Genomic DNA, 19,184 nt, shown 5'->3' with positions numbered 1-19,184 from the left:
ACTTGTGAACAGCTGTTTTGCAAGTTCACGCCCCTCCTGGGAGGCCGTATCAGGATGGGCACATAATAGGTCCACACATCATCACTGTTTGCCATTCCACACAAGAAAGTTGTGATGGAAACTGGAATGGCTAACATGATACCTTGAGTTGGGGCACAGACGGCCCCCAGGCAAGCGCAGGAGGACAGGAGGGGCTCTTCCTGGGGGACACGGGGCAGCTGATGAAGGAAGTGGGGCTGAATCTGCAGGGCTGGGGAGGAGACGCGGAGACGTGACCTGGGAGAGAGGGAGGCTTGAGGAATCAGGGCTTGTTTTGTGCAGGTGGCCCCACAGCAGGGAGGCAGGTCAGAGAATCTGCTCCTAGATAATAAGCCCTAGCGCCCTGTTCACAGGCATGTGATGAACGAACTCCTTGACACGGAACGGGTCTACGTGGAGGAGCTGCTCTGTGTCCTGGAGGTGAGCCTGCGCGTGGGGGGTGGCCAGGAGTGGGCCACGGGCTGGGCTTCTCCACACCGTGTCATCTCGTGTCCACCAAAGAGCATGTGAGAGAAGGTTCACGGCAGCTTCACCCCTAGTAGCCCCAAAGCGGAAACAACTCAAATGTCTGTCAGAGGGACAAGGGACAGGTAGGTTTGGGTGGATTATGCACAGGGACAGTATTTATAGCCAGAAAAAGAGTTGCTGCTACACAGAATCAGGCATGACCCTCAGGAACGTGCTGAGGAGTGGATTAATCCGACACGAGCGCCTGCTGCTCCTGAGAGGGAGCCCACGACAAGCAGAGCTCATCCGGGGTGGAGAGGGCTGCGGGGAGGCCGCCCGGCTGGTGGCTGTCGCCTGGGAGGGGCAGAGAGGCTTCGGAGCGCTAGAATGTTCTACGTCTTGATCTGGGCGGCAGTCACACAAATGTAGACACATAAATAACTCATCAAGGAGTACACATAAGATTTGTCCCCTTCCTAAAAGTTATGAATTTTGAAAAGGCTGAAAGGGAGAAGGATGGAACTTCCTCTCCTCCCCCTCAAAAAAATCAGTACTGTTTATAATTCATTTGCATTTTGTACTGCTTGTCCAGACAGCATACTAGAAATGGTCAGGGAATAAATACAAGGTAACTTTACTCTCTAAACCCTGAGGCAAAGTGTTACCACCCCGCTAAGCCGTCGAGCGGAGATGGGGCTTTGGTGCCGAAGGATTGGGCTGCTATTATAATGGCCCAGAGGGCTGTTAGCTGCAGCTCAGGGTTTCTCTGCTGACCTCTCTCCTCTCCCACAGGGCTACGCCGCTGAGATGGACAACCCTTTAATGACGCATCTCATCTCAACAGGCCTTCAAAACAAGAAGGATATTTTATTTGGAAACATGGAAGAAATTTACCACTTTCATAACAGGTAGGCCCTTCCTCTGATCGCGGTGATGTCTGGCCTCTAAAGTAGCCACTTGCAGGGAGCTGACACCAAAACAGCTCCTGAGCTGTGCTTGGCTGGTGGAGAATATCCTTTCTTCCCTCTCTCAAGGGTGGATAAGTGCACAGAGCAGTGTGGTGGGTGGGATGTGCCCAGGGCTAGTTCTCTGAGCCAATGTGGGTGGGTACAAATGGGCCCCCATCTGAAGTGGGAAGATGCCTCGGAGCCTTGTGGGCATGATTATGTAGAAACAGCGCCCCCTCCTGCCTCTCCCTGTCCTTCAGGCCCAGCAGAAGCCAGTGCCCCCCACCCCGAGTGTGTGCGTTTGGCACACTGGTGCAGCACCAAATGCCACACCACTTAGCAAGGACAGTTTTGTTCCCAAGCCCGTTATTGAAAAGGGTGGTAACGTCAGAAGTCCCTTTCTTGCATGTGATGCCCTGTGAGAGTGACTTGCAGCCCCCTCCCGCTTGGGGGACAGTATGGATAGTCCTGGGGCTGTCTACCCTGGGCTCTTTTTTGCAATTTACGGGAGCTCGTGGGAAAGAAAATGAGCAGGCAGACATAAGCGTGTAGGGAGGCCGGCAGATGATGGCGATGTCTGGCGTCCTGGAAAAGGGCCAGCTGTGGGCTGATCCCCTCGCAGTGCTGCCCAGGGCCGGGGAGCCCAGCCAGCGTGGGACTTGGGCCACACTCACCTATGAATTTCAGGGGACATCTGAGACTTCTGTCTCACCACCTGCTTTTGCTCCTCAGTCACTAACATCTCTCATGCGCCTATTGATAAAGGAGGCACCAGGTGATGGCCAAACCCCGCCTCAGAGCCTTCCCTTGGATTTTAATTGAGTGAGGGACTTGGACCTTCAGCGTCCCTGTGGCTCTGGCCAGTGCTTGGGCACCGAGACCCTGGCTGCATGACTAGTGTAGCGAACTGATGCCACCGGAACTTCCTTTCTCGGTGGGATTTACCTGAAACTTAGGAAAACGCGGGCACATGGCTCAGGAACAAAGCTATATTATATTGGGAAGGCCTCAGGGACAGAACCAGGACCCCGCTGCATCTACAGAAACCCGACAGAGCACACGGCTGTGAGGGCTGCTCTTCCGGGACCTCCAGATGCTCTGTCTGTCTGCTCTTAGCCTCTTCATCTTGTGTCTGTGCTGATAAAAATAAAAGCTGTTCTGTGTGTTGTGTGAACACCAACACCAAAAACATATAGGGACCCATGGGGCCGCGTCTGCTTAACCCTGAGAGTTTGATACAGCCAGACTCTGCGAGTGACAGGTATGGGCTGTAGGTTCCTGAAATCTGACTGTGTATTCTTACCCACAAGACCTTCTGAACTGTCCAGAGCCAGGAATAAAAGCTGTCTGGATAATAAAAGCTATTCGTTTGTTACAGATGCCATCTGATTCAGGTGGTTTATCGTACAACCTAACCCAAACTTTCTTTGTCTAGAATATTCCTGAGAGAGCTAGAGAACTACATAGACTGCCCAGAGCTGGTCGGAAGGTGTTTTCTAGAAAGGGTATGTGTTTTCTTAAATGTATACTTTTCCGTGCCTTACTTCCTCAAATTACTAATACTTAAAATAATAACTTTTAAGTTCTCTTACAGTCTCCAACTGAAATCACAAAGTACCAATGTTTCCAGTTTGGCTGAGATGATGTAACGCTTTTTGGTAGGGCTGAAAGAATAGGTTTTTTCCTAAAGCCCAGTAACTAGTTTGAAAAAGAGAAAAACTATAAAACGCAAGCTTTGAGATATGCCAGAATTATCAAGCGTCTAAGTTTCGATAGTGTTAGACAGAGCTGGGCCTTTTGCATGCTGGGGTTTTGTTTTGTGTTCGCTCTTGTCCTGGTCAGGGCTCACTGACTGGCGGACGTTGGACAAGATCATCCACATTCCCTGAGCCTTGTTTTTCTTCTCTTTGAAAGAGTAGATGTCCGCCTCCTTCCAGGGTGGGATGGTGATCAGCTAAAGTGTGTGTGTGGCAGGGAAGGGGGTTGAGGAGAAGCTTTGGGAGGAAGGGCTGCCGGATCCAGGGGCCTGCTGTTTTCTGTGCGGGGTCCCACATGACCCTCTGGTGTTGATCTCCATAAACTGCTAGGTTAGCAATGGATGGTGCCGCTTACTAATCTCAGTGAAGCTCAGTCATTCTTACTATTATAATGAATTGAGACTATTATAATGAATTGAGATGAAGAAGGCAGAAAAGGGAGGAAAGGGAGGAGCAATACTGATGTTTTTTGACTCAGCCTGGCTAGAATGCTTCTGGGTGCTATCTAGAAGTGGGGTGGGGTAGCCATGCTGTGGGTCAGTGGTTCTCAAAGTGGCTCCCCTGGCCAGCAGCATCAGAACTCCTTAAGAACTTGTTATAAACGCAGGGTCTCAGGTTCCAACCTGGACCCACCAAATCAGAACTGCAGTGGAGGCAGCAGTCTGTTCTAACCAGCCTGCAGGCGACCCTGACGTGCTTGCCAGTCCGAGCACCATGTGTAGGCTGAGCTCTGGAGATTCTCTCTTCAGAAAGTCTGTGTTGGTCCTGTGTTTAGTTCTAGACTGTTATTCCTGTGGCCAAAGCCAGCCGTAATGAGCTAATCTGTATAAAAGACGTCCAGGGCCAATTCAGCCCTGAGACCTGGGATTCTAGCGGGGATGTTACCTGACTGTCCCACCCTGAGGGACATGGTACCTGAGATGAGGGGTGAACGGGGATTCAGGAAGAAGTCAGACTGGCCCTCTGAGCCATGCTGTGACACTGCTCTGTCCCGGGCCAGATGGAGGAGTTCCAGATCTACGAGAAGTACTGTCAGAACAAGCCCCGCTCCGAGAGCCTGTGGAGACAGTGCTCCGACTGCCCGTTCTTCCAGGTATGTTTCAGGGCTCCCTTAGAGTCTGATCTCCTTTACTAGTTGACTCTCTAACAAAGAACAATGAAAACTGTCTAAACCGGAGGTGTGGTGGTTGTAGGAATGCCAGAAGAAACTGGACCACAAACTGAGTCTGGACTCCTACCTGCTGAAGCCAGTGCAGAGGATCACCAAGTACCAGCTGCTGCTCAAGGTGAGAGCGCGCCTGGCTGGGCATCCCCTGGAGCCCCGCCCTCGGTGTGGCCACCCTGCGGCCACCCTCACTAGTCCCCCCAAGCCAGGCACCCCCCCTCCTAGCGGCGGCTGCCCCGGCCATGGTGGAATGCTATAGTCTCTGAGCCATATTCCTCCCGTCTCTGCAAGGGCCTGGCTCTTCACAGACCTTTGTGGAGAGTCTGTGTGTGCTGGTTGGTGTTGGGGCACAGGCAGGGACACCGAGGTGAACAAATGGCAAAGCCCACCTCACAGATCACAGGCTCAAAGCGCCTCCATGCTGACTGGAGCTGTGCTCCCACGCGGGTCTTCCCAGCCAGGCCTGGCTTGTGTCAGGCCGGGATGAGCAAAGTGAATGGAGGTGAAAAGTGCCCACATAACAAGCAATCAGATGTTTATTCAGGGTGTCAAATGTGAAAGGAAGGAGTAACCGGTTTAGAAGTGGGGAGACATGAGACAGGGATCTCAGTCTGAGTTTGCTGGGGTCAGAGCTACACGAGGGTGCTGGCCCTGGGGGATTGCAAGGGACCAGCACTTGCCAAGCTCCACTGCGTGTCCACGGGCTCAGGGGACTTCCCCAATTTGCAGCATCCACCCAAGCTGTTGTGGGGCGGGGTATAGGGGCTTCAGGGAGGTAAGAGGGCAGCTTCCTAAGCTGCTCCTAGGCCAGTGGTCCCCGAGCAGACCCCCCATTCAGGGAGTCTGTGGGTGTCTACGTGCTTGTATGTCTTACCTCAGCACTGACAACTGAGCAGGGAGCCACACCCTCCGTCCTGAGGGTCCGTGTTCAAGGCCACCCAGGGCCTGCACTCTGGGACAGCACTGGAGTTGCAGCAGCTTTCAAGGGAGTGGTAGGGATCAGTGTCCAGACGGGTGTGTGATCAGGACTTCTTCCCTCCCACCCCAGGAAATGTTGAAATACAGCAAGAGCTGTGAGGGGGCTGAGGACCTCCAGGAGGCACTGAGCTCCATCCTGGGCATCCTCAAGGCCGTGAACGACTCCATGCACCTCATCGCCATCACGGGCTATGATGTAAGGACCGTGGGTGGGCTTCTGCTCTCTCCCCCTCCTGCTGGAGGCGCTGACGAGCCTGCTCCGAGGGGGGATCTACCAGACAGTGGGCTGAGGCCAGCCCACGGCCAGTGCAGAGCTGTGCCCTGGAGCTTTGACGAGCTTGGGTCTTACCTGGAATCAGTCTACGTAGTCTGACTCAGGGGGCCTGGGGCGGGCCTACATGAGGGCTCAACAACATACAGAGAAAACCGGGAAGTTTTCACCCTTTGGAGGAGCATCTCTGAAAACCTCTTCATCCTGGTCTTTTCTTGAGGTCAGCATCATCCCTCAAATCTATTTTCTCTGATGCTGTTTGGGGGCCGAAAACATGTGACCAGTGGACACTAAAGTCAGATTTCTACTTTCTCCTCTGTATGCCCATATCAAGCCAACTTATTAATTTGTTTGTCTTTCTAGAATTCTAGTCAGCCTTCATTCTTGGTTTCTTTTCACGAAGAAACTATTTTTAGAGCGGTTTTAGGTTCACAGCATAATTGAGAGGAAGGTACAAAGATTTCCCGTATACCCCTTGTCCCACCCAACACACAGCCTCCCGCATTATCAACATCCCCCTCCAGCCCGGGACGTTTGTTACAACCAGTGAACCAGCACGGATACATCATTATCGCCTAGAGTCCAGAGTGCACATTCCGGTTCACTCTGGGTGTTTGCATCAATTTATCATGAGGTGCCCACCAGGGTAGTTGTCTTACAGAGTTAGCTTCACTGCCGAAAGCAACCCTGTGCCCTGCCTGTCCATCCTGCCCTGGCCACTGCCCCCCATGCCTAGAAACCCCTCCTCCCTTGACTGTCACCATAATTTTGCTTTTTTCCGAACATGACGTAGTTGGAACCTGGAATGCAGCCTTCCCAGACGGGCCTCCTTCCCTCAGCAACATGCATTAAAAGCCCACCACCCCCACCCCCGTGTTCATTCCGGGTTTTAAATGCTCCTCGTGTTGCAATTCATTTTAGGGGAACCTGAGTGACTTGGGGAAGCTGCTAATGCAGGGCTCCTTCAGCGTCTGGACTGACCACAAGAAGGGCCACGCCAAGGTGAAGGACCTGGCCAGGTTCAAGCCCATGCAGCGACATCTGTTCCTGCACGAGAAGGCCGTCCTCTTCTGCAAGAGGAGGGAGGAGAATGGGGAAGGGTACGAGAAAGCCCCATCCTACAGCTACAAGCAGTCCTTAAATGTGAGTAAGGCCTGTTTCCAGCAGCTGCAAACCTTCCTGGCACTGGCCCTGAAGAGAAGGGTCGGGGACCCGTTCCAGGTTGTCACTGAGCCTCGGTCGCGACGTCTACCTTCTGGCACGCGCCTCTTATCTTTGGATGTGGGCATCCGGGATCTCTGGCATCCTCAGCCTGCATTTCAGAACTGAGACTGGTCTCCCTATTTTGTCCTCTCAGATGACAGCTGTCGGCATAACAGAGAACGTGAAAGGGGATGTGAAGAAGTTTGAGATCTGGTACAATGCCAGGGAGGAGGTTTACATCATCCAGGTAGGACCCCAACCTTTCTCTCTCTAGCCAGGCGTTAGGGACTCCATGCATCTCTTTAGTGCTGCCAATGGAAAGCTTCGAGTGAAAGCGGGTATCTAGAATCTTCCACAGTGTTTTAGTACCCAAAGGCCAGGAGCCCCACTATTAATTTGGGGGACTTCCCTGGGCCCTCTTTCACCTGAGCTGGGCCCAGGACGCAGTGCAGGGCAACGCTGCACGCTAGGGTGTCAGGAGTGTCTTTCCAGAAAAGCAAGCACAGGCTCCTGCAGCCCCGGCCCACGTGTCCGTGGACAGTGCAGGGGAGCACAGCTGGCCCGCTCCACACTTGCACGCGTGACCGGGTTCTCCTGGGGGAATGTACGTTCTCAGTCCTTACCTGTCCTTGCCTCGCTGATGAGGGCAGATGAGTGGAGCTGTAAGTGTATTCATGAGCCCACGCAAGACCCCGGGAGGCCCATGAAGGGGTCAGCCAGCACAGGGATGTGCCTCTCCTGGTTGCCTTCAATATTTTGACCCACTTGGTGGTTTGGACCCAGGGCTGTGTGGCCACCCTGTGTCACACTATACTTAGTTGTCTACAACTCACAACACCTCCACCAGCACAGCCAGACCCAAGGGCCTCAAAGAGCGAAGGCAAGGACACGGGTCTTCAGAGCCCAGTGTCCACCTGGCACTACCCCTCAGGCCCCACCCGGTATTAAGGCAGGACAGAGCGCCAGAGCCCAGTGTCCACCTGGCACCACCCCTCAGGCCCCACCCTGCATTAAGGCAGGACAGAGCCCCAGAGCCCAGTGTCCACCTGGCACCACCCCTCAGGCCCCACCCTGCATTAAGGCAGGACAGAGCCCCAGAGCCCAGTGTCCACCTGGCACCACCCCTCAGGCCCCACCCTGCATTAAGGCAGGACAGAGCCCCAGAGCCCAGTGTCCACCTGGCACTACCCCTCAGGCCCCACCCGGTATTAAGGCAGGACAGAGCCCCAGAGCCCAGTGTCCACCTGGCACCACCCCTCAGGCCCCACCCTGCATTAAGGCAGGACAGAGCCCCAGAGCCCAGTGTCCACCTGGCACTACCCCTCAGGCCCCACCCGGTATTAAGGCAGGACAGAGCCCCAGAGCCCAGTGTCCACCTGGCACTACCCCTCAGGCCCCACCCTGCATTAAGGTAGGACAGAGCCACAGAGCCCAGTGTCCACCTGGCACCACCCCTCAGGCCCCACCCTGCATTAAGGCAGGACAGAGCCCCAGAGCCCAGTGTCCACCTGGCACCACCCCTCAGGCCCCACCCTGCATTAAGGTAGGACAGAGCCCCAGAGCCCAGTGTCCACCTGGCACCACCCCTCAGGCCCCACCCTGCATTAAGGCAGGACAGAGCCCCAGAGCCCAGTGTCCACCTGGCACTACCCCTCAGGCCCCACCCGGTATTAAGGCAGGACAGAGCCCCAGAGCCCAGTGTCCACCTGGCACTACCCCTCAGGCCCCACCCGGTATTAAGGCAGGACAGAGCCCTGGCTGTGGTTCATGCTCCTCATAGACTCCCTGCCCTGGGAAGTTTAGAAACCACTTGTGAGAGTTCAGACTCTGGCTGTCCTTGTTATCTATGACGGGACCGGAGCCGCTTCCCAGAGAGACCGGCCCTCCAGGGGCAGTTTATGCCACAGTGTTTTCCCACCACGTCAGCCTTCAGTGGTTGTGCAGATACAGGGCTGGCTGTCAGCCCCCCAGCAGGTGTTGCGCTACCCTGGGCTCTGCCCACTCACGCCCCTGCTCACGGGCAAAGGCCTGAAGCAAGGGGACGTGTCACTGTTTGCTCCCTTCCTCTTCCTCACATACAGTGCTCTGGTTATCTATTCCTAAGATTGTCCTCAGAAAGCTCAAGAGTAAAATACCAAAGCATGTGTCTTGAAGGAATGGGAGTCCTTACCTCTTGGCATTTCTTTTGGGGGGATAGGCACCCACTCCCGAGATTAAAGCAGCGTGGGTGAATGAGATTCGGAAAGTGCTGACCAGCCAGCTGCAGGCTTGTCGAGGTAAGAATGTCTTTGGCCATTATTTTCTCTTAGCTTTTGTACCAGGGGCATTTTTATATATGTTCCAAACCATCTCAGAATTCTTAGCTGTCTGAGATCCCATAGCATTTAGAACTAAAGGTGCCCGGCTCAAGTTCTTCAGCCATGCACGGGCGGTTTGTCTGTGTTCTCCTTGCAGAAGCCAGCCAGCACAGGGCCCTGGAGCAGTCCCAGAGCCTGCCTCTGCCAGCGTCCTCCAACACGAGGTGAGGGACACGTGCACTGGGAACACCACCGTCTGAGGGTCACGAGTGGGAATTTGCACAGGCCACAGACTTCACTTAGCCCTGATCACCTGACTCTCTTGACTATGAGGTTACTTCACACTTGCTTGGTGCCCCGTGGAGTGCTTCTCCTCTGGAATCCCAGGCTGGTGGGTTAGTCCCGCTGGGTCAGCCTCACAGCGTGTGTCTCTGGCCCCAATCCCAGCCAGAGGCCCGTCCCTAACAGCGTCCTCTAGTTACTTTCTGTCTATGGGGTATTCCCCATGACAGTCAGCAAGTGGCCTGGCTGTTCCAGACAGCAGTTAAGCATTTTGGTGACCGTAGCACCTCAGACAGGGACCACTGGGCACGAGAGGCTCTGAGCCACCACTTGCAGAGATAGGACACATTTCAGACACCAGCCTTCACCAAGGCTTGACAAACCCTTTTTGCCCTTATTTTTCCTACATTATTTTATTCATTTGCTTATTTTTTTAATGTTATTGTTCCTATTGCATATATATAAGCCACCTCTAAGCATTTGTGGAACAAGGTACAATCTAAAGGAAGAATCCATAGAACAATCGTTTTAAAAGAAAAGGACCTTTCCTTCAAGACAATAACACCACCGCCTCCTGCTCAGTGGCTGGGAAGTGCTTTTGTCCTCGTTTTGTTCTGTTCTGGCTTAAGCTAGAAATGCTGAGCACTCCGCAGGGGCAGGGCCGTACTTTAAACACTGGATAGGAAGTCAGGGCTGTCTGGACATCTCAAATCCTTAGGAAGAGTTTTGAAAAACTAACCAAGCAACTTTCTATTTCTTTTTCAATGTGTCTGATGTCATTAGTCCTTCAAAAGGGAACACAAGAAATACCAAAAAGTTGGAAGAGAGAAAAACGGACCCCCTGAGCCTGGAAGGATATGTGAGCTCAGCAACGTTGCCGAAGCCCCCGGAAAAGGGCAAAGGTGGGTGTCGGCAGCTTCTGAGCCAGGTGTACTGGGAGCTGCATCACAGGGGTCCACTAACGGGCATACCGGGGTGCATAACCTCCTCTGGGCACAGAAGATCATTTGTCAAGAGTTCGGAGCTCCCTACCCACCCCACAGAAAGCACTGGAGCCCCCAGAAGCACCCCTCTTGTTCAGTGTTTGCCCTAATCCAGCACACCCAGCCCCAGAGTTGAGCCCTGGCTGGACCTGACGCGTGCCCTCCCCAGAGTCACCCTGGGTTACAGATACCCTCTGCACTGTCCCTCTCTCTTCCTTTGTAGATGACACAGTCACTAGCTCTACCTCAGAAAGCTCTGCGCTTTCCAAGAAGCGCTTTACTCTGCAGGGCTTTGCTAACCTCAAAGGTCAGAAAGGTAAAAGGCACCCACCTGAAATCATTTCCTGGGCGTGTCCCTGGCCATGGCGACACGTCTGTCATCCATCTGTGTGGTGATCATCCGTGAGGACATTCTCGGGCAGGGCATCTGCCAGTTTCACCCCAAGTACAGCCATCCAGAAACATTTCCTGCCGATTCGCTCTTTCCCGCTGGCACTGGTGTGGCTGTTGCCCGGGCAGCCAGTGCTCCCTTTGGGGGCCTTCTCTGTGAGAAAGCGGAGGTGGAGGTGGACCGTCCTAAGGAAGCTTACTCACAACCGACTCGTCATGTGCTTTTTTGGTCCAACTCCTCCCACGCCCACCTCCCCTTTCGTGCCTTTTCCTGCCAGTCCCCGTGGGCACTCACCTTGCTCCCACGCCCACCTCCCCTTTCTTGCCTTTTCCTGCCAGTCCCTGTGGGCATTCACCTTGCTCCTGTCACCAGCCTCTGTGCCAGAACGCTCAGGTGCTGGTGCCAGTGATCTCCTGGGGCCTCTGCTAGGGCACAGGGCAGATCGAGGGCCCCGTGGAAGGAGATCACTGAAACCTTGGCCGCCTTTGGGCGCTCCTGGACAGGGAGCTAGCTATATGGGAGGGACGTACACCCAGAGAGCCATGAAGCCAGCCCTCGAGCTCCAGGTGGGGCCTTACAGGACACCCCGCTGGGGACTAAAAACCGGTGTTGTCTCAGGTTCTTTTCATTTCATTGGTCCAGAGGCCGGTCCAAAAAATTAGAGGGCTTTTTTCCCAATTTATAAAATATTTTTAAGTTGGCCTCAAACTTTTTAAAAAAGAAAACAAAAGGACAAATTCTGGTACAATGTACTTTGCTAAGAATGGAAAGTATGTGCATGGCTCAGAAAATGTCCCCAGAACTCAGAAAATGAACCGAGCGATGGCCCCTAAAACAAGGATGCTGATTGCTAGTGTCACTGCATGCAGTTTTGGCTCTTATTTTTCCTCAGGCTCTGCCGTCAGTTCTTAGTTCCCTGGCTGGCTTAGTTTTGTTCCCAGGAAGGTAACTTCTAGGTCAGTGAAACTGAAGCCATTCGCCATCTGTGCCCATCCCGCATGAATTGGTGTTTCTCACTGCCTACTCTGTGCTCTGCCTGCAACCCTCACTCTCTCTCTCTTCTCTCCTGTTATGTTTTTGCCTCTACCTCCTTCTGCAGCTTCTCCTACCAGTCCTGACAAAAAAGCTAAGCGACATGAAGTTAAGAGCGATCCAACGCCTTTTGGTTTACGAGGTAGAGTGGCTCAACCTTCCGGATGTAGCCTGCTGTTGGCTGCCCGGCCCGGTTAGGGACGCTTGCTGTCTGTCTTGCCATCGGGCATCGTCTAGGCTGCAAAATGACATCAGTCGCTACTTGCCAGAAGCAAACTCATTGTTCTGTTCAAAAGCATGGTGCTCTGGCAGCAGATACTGTGATGATGTCAGCTTTTCGGTTGATCTCCCCACACCAGGTGTGCTCAGACCTACAGAACTACCCTCTGGCCACTAGTTAGAGGCTGCTGACACCTGCGTTGGGTGGGCTGAGCTTTCTGACTCAGTGGCTTTGTAGGCTGCATGGCCCCCCCTGTCCCAGACCCCTGCAACACCAGCCACCCCCTACTTGACCAGTTTATCCCAACGCTTCCTGGTGGAAACACAGACATAGCAGCTATGGGATTCCATCAGACCTCTCATTTCATGGGGAGATGACCAATCCTACAGACAGGTAGGGTCAAGCTCGGTGTCGGAAACCAGGCCTCCTCCTTTCCTGCCCCCTCACATTCCAAGGCTAAAGGCCCTACCTCTGCTGCCCACGGAAACCCCGTCCCCTGGTCCAGCTTCACGGAAACCCGTCCCCTGGTCTAGTTTCACGGAAACCCGTCCCCTGGTCCAGCTTCACGGAAACCCGTCCCCTGGTCCAGCTTCACGGAGACCCCGTCCCCTGGTCCAGCTTCACGGAACCCCGTCCCCTGGTCCAGCTTCAGGCTCTCAAGTTCTCAGAGCATTTCACTTTGTGACTCTTCCTGAGTTTTGCAAACAACTGGGAAGGTTCCTGAGGGGTGTAGGTTGAACCAGAATCCCCCCACACCACCACCAGAGACCACCCAGAGGACGCCCAAGGCCCACTCTGGCTTCAAACCATACTCTGCACCCTGAGGACACAGGCTGAGCCCTCTTGCTGGCCATGGGCATGGCGCTCAGAGACCAGGGCCCTGCTGACCTTCCACAGCCTCACAGGGGCAGCACCCAGCTGGCCCCAGGCGCCTGGGGAAGAGTCACCTCTGGTTGACTATCTCCTAGGAAGGGCTACTTTTGTCCCTGACTCACTTTCTACTTAAGACCTAGAGACGCCTGAGGCCTCTGCCCTGTGGAGTCCCCCTTCTGGAGGAGGCTGGGTGGTTGGGTTGGGCAGCAGTGTGTGTGGGCTTGAGCACAGCCCAGCGTGGCTCCAAAGCTGCTGCTACTGCTTTTTAGCCAAATTCTGTCATCTCTGCAAACTCATCTCCTCAGCTGTAACATGAAGACGAGGCCACCTTACAGGGTCACAATACATGTGTGTGAAAGGCCTGAGCCGTGCCCCTGGGGCTCAGCAGCCTGTGCTTAGCTTCCTCCTCACCGTCATCACTGGCCACTTCGGTTGGTCGAGAGCAGATGGCGATGAACTGGGGCCTTCCTGGCTGGCCCACTGGCCAATGCTTAAGTGCTTGCTTCCCCAAAAGCTTCATCGGCCATTGTTTTACTCAATATCAACAAATACCAAGGACGTTTTTCACAAGAAATAGAGGTGACCATATTCATGTTCATGGTCACTTTGGCCTAATTTCCTTTTGCAAAATCCCCAGCACCCTCTGGAGATCAAAGAGCGGTGCTGTCAGGACTTGTGATTGTTACACTGCCCTAGGATATTGTGTTCTTGTCCCCCACTTGGGGCCTCAGGCACAGTCGGGCCTCAGTATTTTCTGCTTACTCCCTTGTCACACTGTTTTGAAAGGGACACTACTAAAGGCTGCTAAAAAGTTTCACTCCGAGGCTTCTGGGCAGAGGAGGGAGTGTCGCTGCTGTGTGTCTAGAAAACCTATTCTCTGCAGGCACCAGAGGGCAGAGTTGTTCCTAATACGAACAACCACACCACTCTTCACGCAAAGGCTTGCCTCCGGGCCTTCCCTTCCCAGCCCGGAGGACAATCTCCGCCTTCATCCCCAGACCTCTGCTGTTATGCCAGAAACCCCACCGCGTCTGTTGGTGGTGGGCAGGAGGGGAGGCGATGTTTGCAGCCAGGCACTGTGACTCTCAGTGTCCCCTGCCCAGTGGTGCTATCTTAGCTTCCCACACTGTGACCACTCCAGGTGGGCCTGAAGCAGGGAGGCTGGATGGTTTATAGCTGGAAACTCACAGCCCCGCATTCCTGCCTAGACGCCAGCCTGGGGGTGAGGTGGGCAGAGCCAGGCGCCACATGGCTTCCTCCGCCCCAGAGCCTGGCCCCAGGTCCACAAAGCTCAGAGGCTCTCCTGGCCTGCTGGGCACAGCCCGCTGTGAAGCGGGGAGTGCGGAGGAGCCCGCGGGTGCTGGCCTCTGCTGGCTTCTTTGGCTCTGAGAACACAGGCAGACACACGCCTTCTTCCCCGGGCTCGCTGTTCTGCTGGCTGACGGAGGACTCTGGGTCCCAGCTCTCTTCGAGGAAGGCCAAGGTGGCTTTCTACTGCCTCTTTTTTTCTTTATTCTTTTTTTTTTTAATGGGTAAACACTGTTTATGGAGATTTTATATACTAGTTGAAAAGTTCACATAACATTTAACAATATTAATACAATAGAAAAGTATTTTGTTCATTTGATTTTTTTCCAATTACATGTGGTTGAAAAAAAAAATTTTAAATAACATTTCAGAGTGGGAACATTACACAATATTCAAATTCTTATTTCCATGAATAACATTTTATTGGAAGATGGTCAAGCTTATTCAATTTTGTATCTACAATGACTGCTTTTGTACAACAGCCAAGTTGAGTAGTTGTGGCAGAGAGTTGTGACCTACAGAGCCTGAATATTTACTTTCAAGTCGTTCGCGGGAGAAGTTTGCCAGTCCTGAACTAAGTTTGATATAAGTTAGCAAAGAGTCTACTGCCTCTTAAACACAAGGTTTTCATTGCCCAGCTTAAACTTTATCAGCCTTGGGAACTGGCCCGCTGGACAACTTGCCCCTTTGCAGCCCCGACTTCGCAAAGGGGAGCGTGCGTTTGCACTTGTCTTGCTGTATAGTACCTTCACACCCCGCACCCTCTCTTTTTGGGGGGAAAGCATGTTCTCGCCACCACAAATGTAGCTTGGAACTAGATGTGCCCAAACCCAGACCTGACGAGCAGTCTGCTTATTTCCCAGATCTGCTTGCTTCCTGTCGAAATGCTATTTACCGTATTTCCCCATGTATAAGATGATCCCATGTATAAGACGCACCTTAATTTTGGGGCCCAAAACTTGAAAAAAAAAATAATGTATTACATAAAGTTATTGAACTCAGGTTTTATTTATCATAAAATTCATCCCACAAACAAGCAAGAAATGCAAGTAAAAATATCTACAACCACTGTATAAGATGCACCCAGTTTTTAGACCCCAAATTTTTTGAAAAAGGGTGCATCATATACATGGGGAAATACGGTAATACCTTGTGATGGCTGTGATCAAATACCAAAGGAGCCTGGCTTTTACTTGGTGCTCTATTACTGGCAGCTATTGCATTTATTCAGAATCAGGAGTTCATCACCTCCCATCTCCCCACAACTTATCTGCATTCTTTCCCCAGATGAGAAAGATAGTTGCTTCCCTTTGGGGATAGATGGCAGCCAAGATATTAATGAAGGAATAGATGTATTTTATGAAGTTCAGAAGAAAGCTATCTTTCCCTCTTTTTCTGGCCAGTGTGGGTGGTCAGAGCTCATGCAGCCTGAAGGCCTGGGTTGGGATCCCAGCTTTGCCTCCGTGGCCTAGAGAAGCTCAGACACATGATAGCGTCAGTACCATGAGGACCGCAACTCCTGTACCTCACACATCAAGAGCTAGGAGTGTATCTGGAGCAAGGCGCCGTCAGTAAGCCTCGGCCACTTGTGTGAGGAGCTCTCTGGCCCGTCTGATGTGTGCTGAGTGGTACATTCATGGAAATCACCTTCCCTTCCCTGTGTCTGCTCCAACACAAACGGTGGCAGTGTCTCTAGCTAGTAGTCTCCCAGGGGCTCTGTGACGAGGACCAGCAGGCAGGAGGCCAGGTGGGGGGTGCCCCTCCGCCTCTGGGAAGCGGCAGGGCCTGCTGGGTAAGTGCCCGGCCGTCCGGGGAGGGGCTGGAAGCTCATTGCTTTCCCCTGACTGGCCTGGCAATGGAAGCAGGTGCTCTGTCTCCATCTCCCTGGACTGTCTGCACACTTGAAGCAAATGTGACAGGCATTTTGGAAGCCGGTAGTGTGTCCCCCGCAGTCTTTATGAGCTCCTGGGGAGGAGCAGGCTCCACACAGGGTGCACATTTCCAGGGTTGCAGGGACTTCAGATCATCTTCAGACAGGCTGGTTACCGAAGGTGATCCTCACTGAAGCCCGTTCCTCTCTCAGGTTGGAGCAAAACATCTCACCCATTGGAGGCCCCTGAGGACAACGACGGCTGGTCGAGTGCTGAGGAGCCCATTAATTCCTCAGATGCAGAAGAAGAAGGCGGCGTGGGCCCCAGAAAACTGGTAATCTTGGCTCCCCTGGGTGGTGAGCCTGGCACTGCTGGTCTCTGGGAGCCCCAGAAGCTCCAGTGTGGTGGTCTGCAGTGTCCATGGCCCCTGGGAAGGGTTTTTGGGTGCCAGGGATCCCTGTGGCTCTGTGTCCCCACCTCTCTGTTAATTCGCCACCATCAGACCACCACACTGAGGGAGGTTCTCCCTCCAAGGGAACCATGCCCACCCCTGATTGGCCCTTCAGAAAAAATAGAATGTTCTCATAAGCTTCCTTATAACTATGAATGCACTGCTACCTCTCTTTCTCTCTTTCTTTTTAAAATTTTCTATTGATTTGAGAGAGAGAGGGAAGGAGAGAGACAGAAGGAAGAGAAGAAAAGGAAGAGAGAGAGAGAGAGAGAGAGCAAAGCATTAACTTGTTTCACTTAGTTGTTTCGTTTAGTTGTGTACTCATTGATTGCTTCTTTTATGTGCCCTGACCAGGGGGGTTGAACCTGCAACTTCTGGCATGCTGGGTGTATGCTTTATCCACTGAACCACCCGACTAGGACCCTCTATTTTACTTATTTATTTATTTTTTTCATTTTTCCGAAGCTGGAAACGGGGAGGCAGTCAGACAGACTCCCGCATGCGCCCGACCGGGATCCACCCAGCATGCCCACCAGGGGTCGATGTTCTGCCCCTCTGGGGCGTCACTCTGTTGCATCCAGAGCCATTCTAGCGCCTGAGGCAGAGGCCACAGAGCCATCCCCAGCGCCCGGGCCATCTTTGCTCCAATGGAGCCTCGGCTGTGGGAGGGGAAGAGAAGAGACAGAGAGGAAGGAGAGGGGGAGGGGTGGAGAAGCAGATGGGCGCTTCTCCTGTGTGCCCTGGCCGGGAATCGAACCCGGGACTCCTGCACGCCAGGCCGACGCTCTACTGCTGAGCCAACCGGCCAGGGCTCTCTATTTTATTTTTTAAGAGAATAAAACTGTCTAACAAGGTCCTAGTTTAATATGAGCAGCAAGGAGAAGCTATTGACACATTACAGTCAGGATTATACCAAAAGATACTTACTGCACGCTCATTGCTGCCCTGGTTTCTAACACCAGCATTATCGCAGCAAACGAAACATCCCTGAGGGGTAGACACAGCTGAATGGATGAAACAGAGGGAGAGCCTTGACATGGTCAAGGTGGCCTTTCCCTAAGAAGACTGAGGGTGAGAAGAACCAAATTGGGGACGCAGAGGAGCCCAGGCACTGGGGGTCCCAGCATGGGGAGACTGAGGCTAGTGGGCAGGAGAGAGCAGGGCAGAAGAAGGCTCTGAGGACCAGGCAGTCTCTGATGGGGGTTTGGATTCTGTGCTCAGTGTAGCAGGAGGATGTGGTTTTGGCTTCTCAGGACCAGTTAGGGGCTAGTGCAGGTCCAATGAGAGGGCACAGCAGCTCCAATGAGGATGAAGGACTCTCACTCTCAATCTCCCGCTTCCAAACCCTGAAACCTGCAGCCCTGTCCTGCAGGTTAGCCGCGTGTTGTCATGTGTTGTCTTATTGCCACATCGGGCTTGAGTTCCCCCCACGTTCTGTAGAACAGCTTCCGCTTCTGGGGGCCCACATCCACAACACAGCATCGTCCACAAGTATGTGTTGGGCATATACTGTGTAAGGCACGATTCTAGGCACTGAAGATAAAACAGGGCACAAAACAGACAAAATGTTTCTCTATAGGGAAGAAAAACAGTAGTAATAATAATAATAAAGTAAAATATATAACATATTAAGTGAGGGTGGCTGTCATTTCAGAAAGGAGGCTAAGGATAGAAGAAGGAACAGCAGGTGCAAAGATCCTGGGGCCAGAGGATATGTTTATAGTGTTTGAAACCTGCCCAGTATGGCAGGAGCAGAGGGAGCAGTGGAACAAGGTCAGACCACCAGGAACAAGCTGAGGGCACTTTGTAGGTTGAGTAGGTTTTGTTAGCATGGTCACAGTATGAGACCTAGCATCTTCTTACAACTAGGAGACCTTCCCAATTTAAGGCGGTCGTGCCTGACCTGTGGTAGCACCGTGGAATAAAGCGTCGACCTGGAACACTGAGGTTGCTGGTTCGAAACCTTGGGCTTGCCTGGTCAAGGCACATATGGGCGTTGATACTTCCTGCTCCTCCCCCTTCTCTCTGTTTCCCTCTTTCTCTCTCACTCCTCTCTCTCTAAAAATCAATAAATAAAATATAAAAATATATATATATTTTTAAAAAGGCGGTCGTCACGCCAGCAGCACCGCCAATGGCTTGGCCCCGACAGAGTGCTCATCTCCTCTCATTGCTGGACACTCTCTTGGGAGCCTGCCTTTTGCCAGAGAGCCACTGTGGCCTGTGCTCAGTGGCTGGGGCGGAAGCAGAGGGTTTTGTGCACCTTCCTCCGCAGGTTCCTGGGAAGTACACCGTAGTGGTGGATGACGAGAAGGGAGGCCTCCACACGCTTGCTGTGAGGAGTGGAGACATGGTGGAGCTGGTTCAGGAGGGTGACGAAGGCCTCTGGTAAGATGCCCCACAGTGTGAGCACCCTCTAGCCACTCTGGGCACGAGAGCTAGAGCCACTGACCGGTCCACACCCCCTGGCAGGTATGTCAGGAACCTGACCTCCAGCAAGGAGGGCTGGGTGCCGGCCAGCAGCCTGTCCACGCTCCTCGGCAAGTCCAGCTCGGCCCAGTGCTTGAGCAGCTCAGGTAAGACCCCCCGTTCCACGCTGGCCGTGCCCTGAGCCCGCCGGGTTTCACAGCCTTGAACCTATGTAACCAGAAAGCGGGGCTTGAGTGCGC

At 53.2% G+C, this 19,184-nt stretch overlaps 1 protein-coding gene across 8 annotated transcripts in view; it reads left to right on the top strand.

Moving 5' to 3' along the window:
- MCF2L (MCF.2 cell line derived transforming sequence like) overlaps positions 1–19,184 on the top strand; it is a 189,885-nt gene that overhangs the window by 168,817 nt on the left and 1,884 nt on the right. For 5 of the 8 annotated variants that reach the window (XM_066380542.1, XM_066380536.1, XM_066380539.1 and 2 more), the window contains 16 exons: positions 393–459; positions 1,279–1,394; positions 2,869–2,938; positions 4,191–4,283; positions 4,384–4,476; positions 5,404–5,529; positions 6,526–6,747; positions 6,962–7,054; positions 9,005–9,083; positions 9,262–9,328; positions 10,170–10,288; positions 10,593–10,685; positions 11,860–11,934; positions 16,277–16,398; positions 18,791–18,903; positions 18,988–19,091. In XM_066380542.1, coding sequence (XP_066236639.1) covers positions 393–459; positions 1,279–1,394; positions 2,869–2,938; positions 4,191–4,283; positions 4,384–4,476; positions 5,404–5,529; positions 6,526–6,747; positions 6,962–7,054; positions 9,005–9,083; positions 9,262–9,328; positions 10,170–10,288; positions 10,593–10,685; positions 11,860–11,934; positions 16,277–16,398; positions 18,791–18,903; positions 18,988–19,091 — 1,652 coding nt within the window. The remainder of the gene's footprint in view (positions 1–392; positions 460–1,278; positions 1,395–2,868; positions 2,939–4,190; positions 4,284–4,383; positions 4,477–5,403; positions 5,530–6,525; positions 6,748–6,961; positions 7,055–9,004; positions 9,084–9,261; positions 9,329–10,169; positions 10,289–10,592; positions 10,686–11,859; positions 11,935–16,276; positions 16,399–18,790; positions 18,904–18,987; positions 19,092–19,184) is intronic. The other 3 variants (XM_066380538.1, XM_066380544.1, XM_066380537.1) reach the window with 2 other exon arrangements.

The sequence above is a fragment of the Saccopteryx leptura genome, chromosome 4 (assembly GCF_036850995.1).
Source record: "Saccopteryx leptura isolate mSacLep1 chromosome 4, mSacLep1_pri_phased_curated, whole genome shotgun sequence".
NCBI classification, from domain to species: domain Eukaryota; kingdom Metazoa; phylum Chordata; class Mammalia; order Chiroptera; family Emballonuridae; genus Saccopteryx; species Saccopteryx leptura.
The sequence above is the reverse complement of the archived record's forward strand: the minus strand, read 5'-3'. Positions and strand labels throughout refer to the sequence as shown.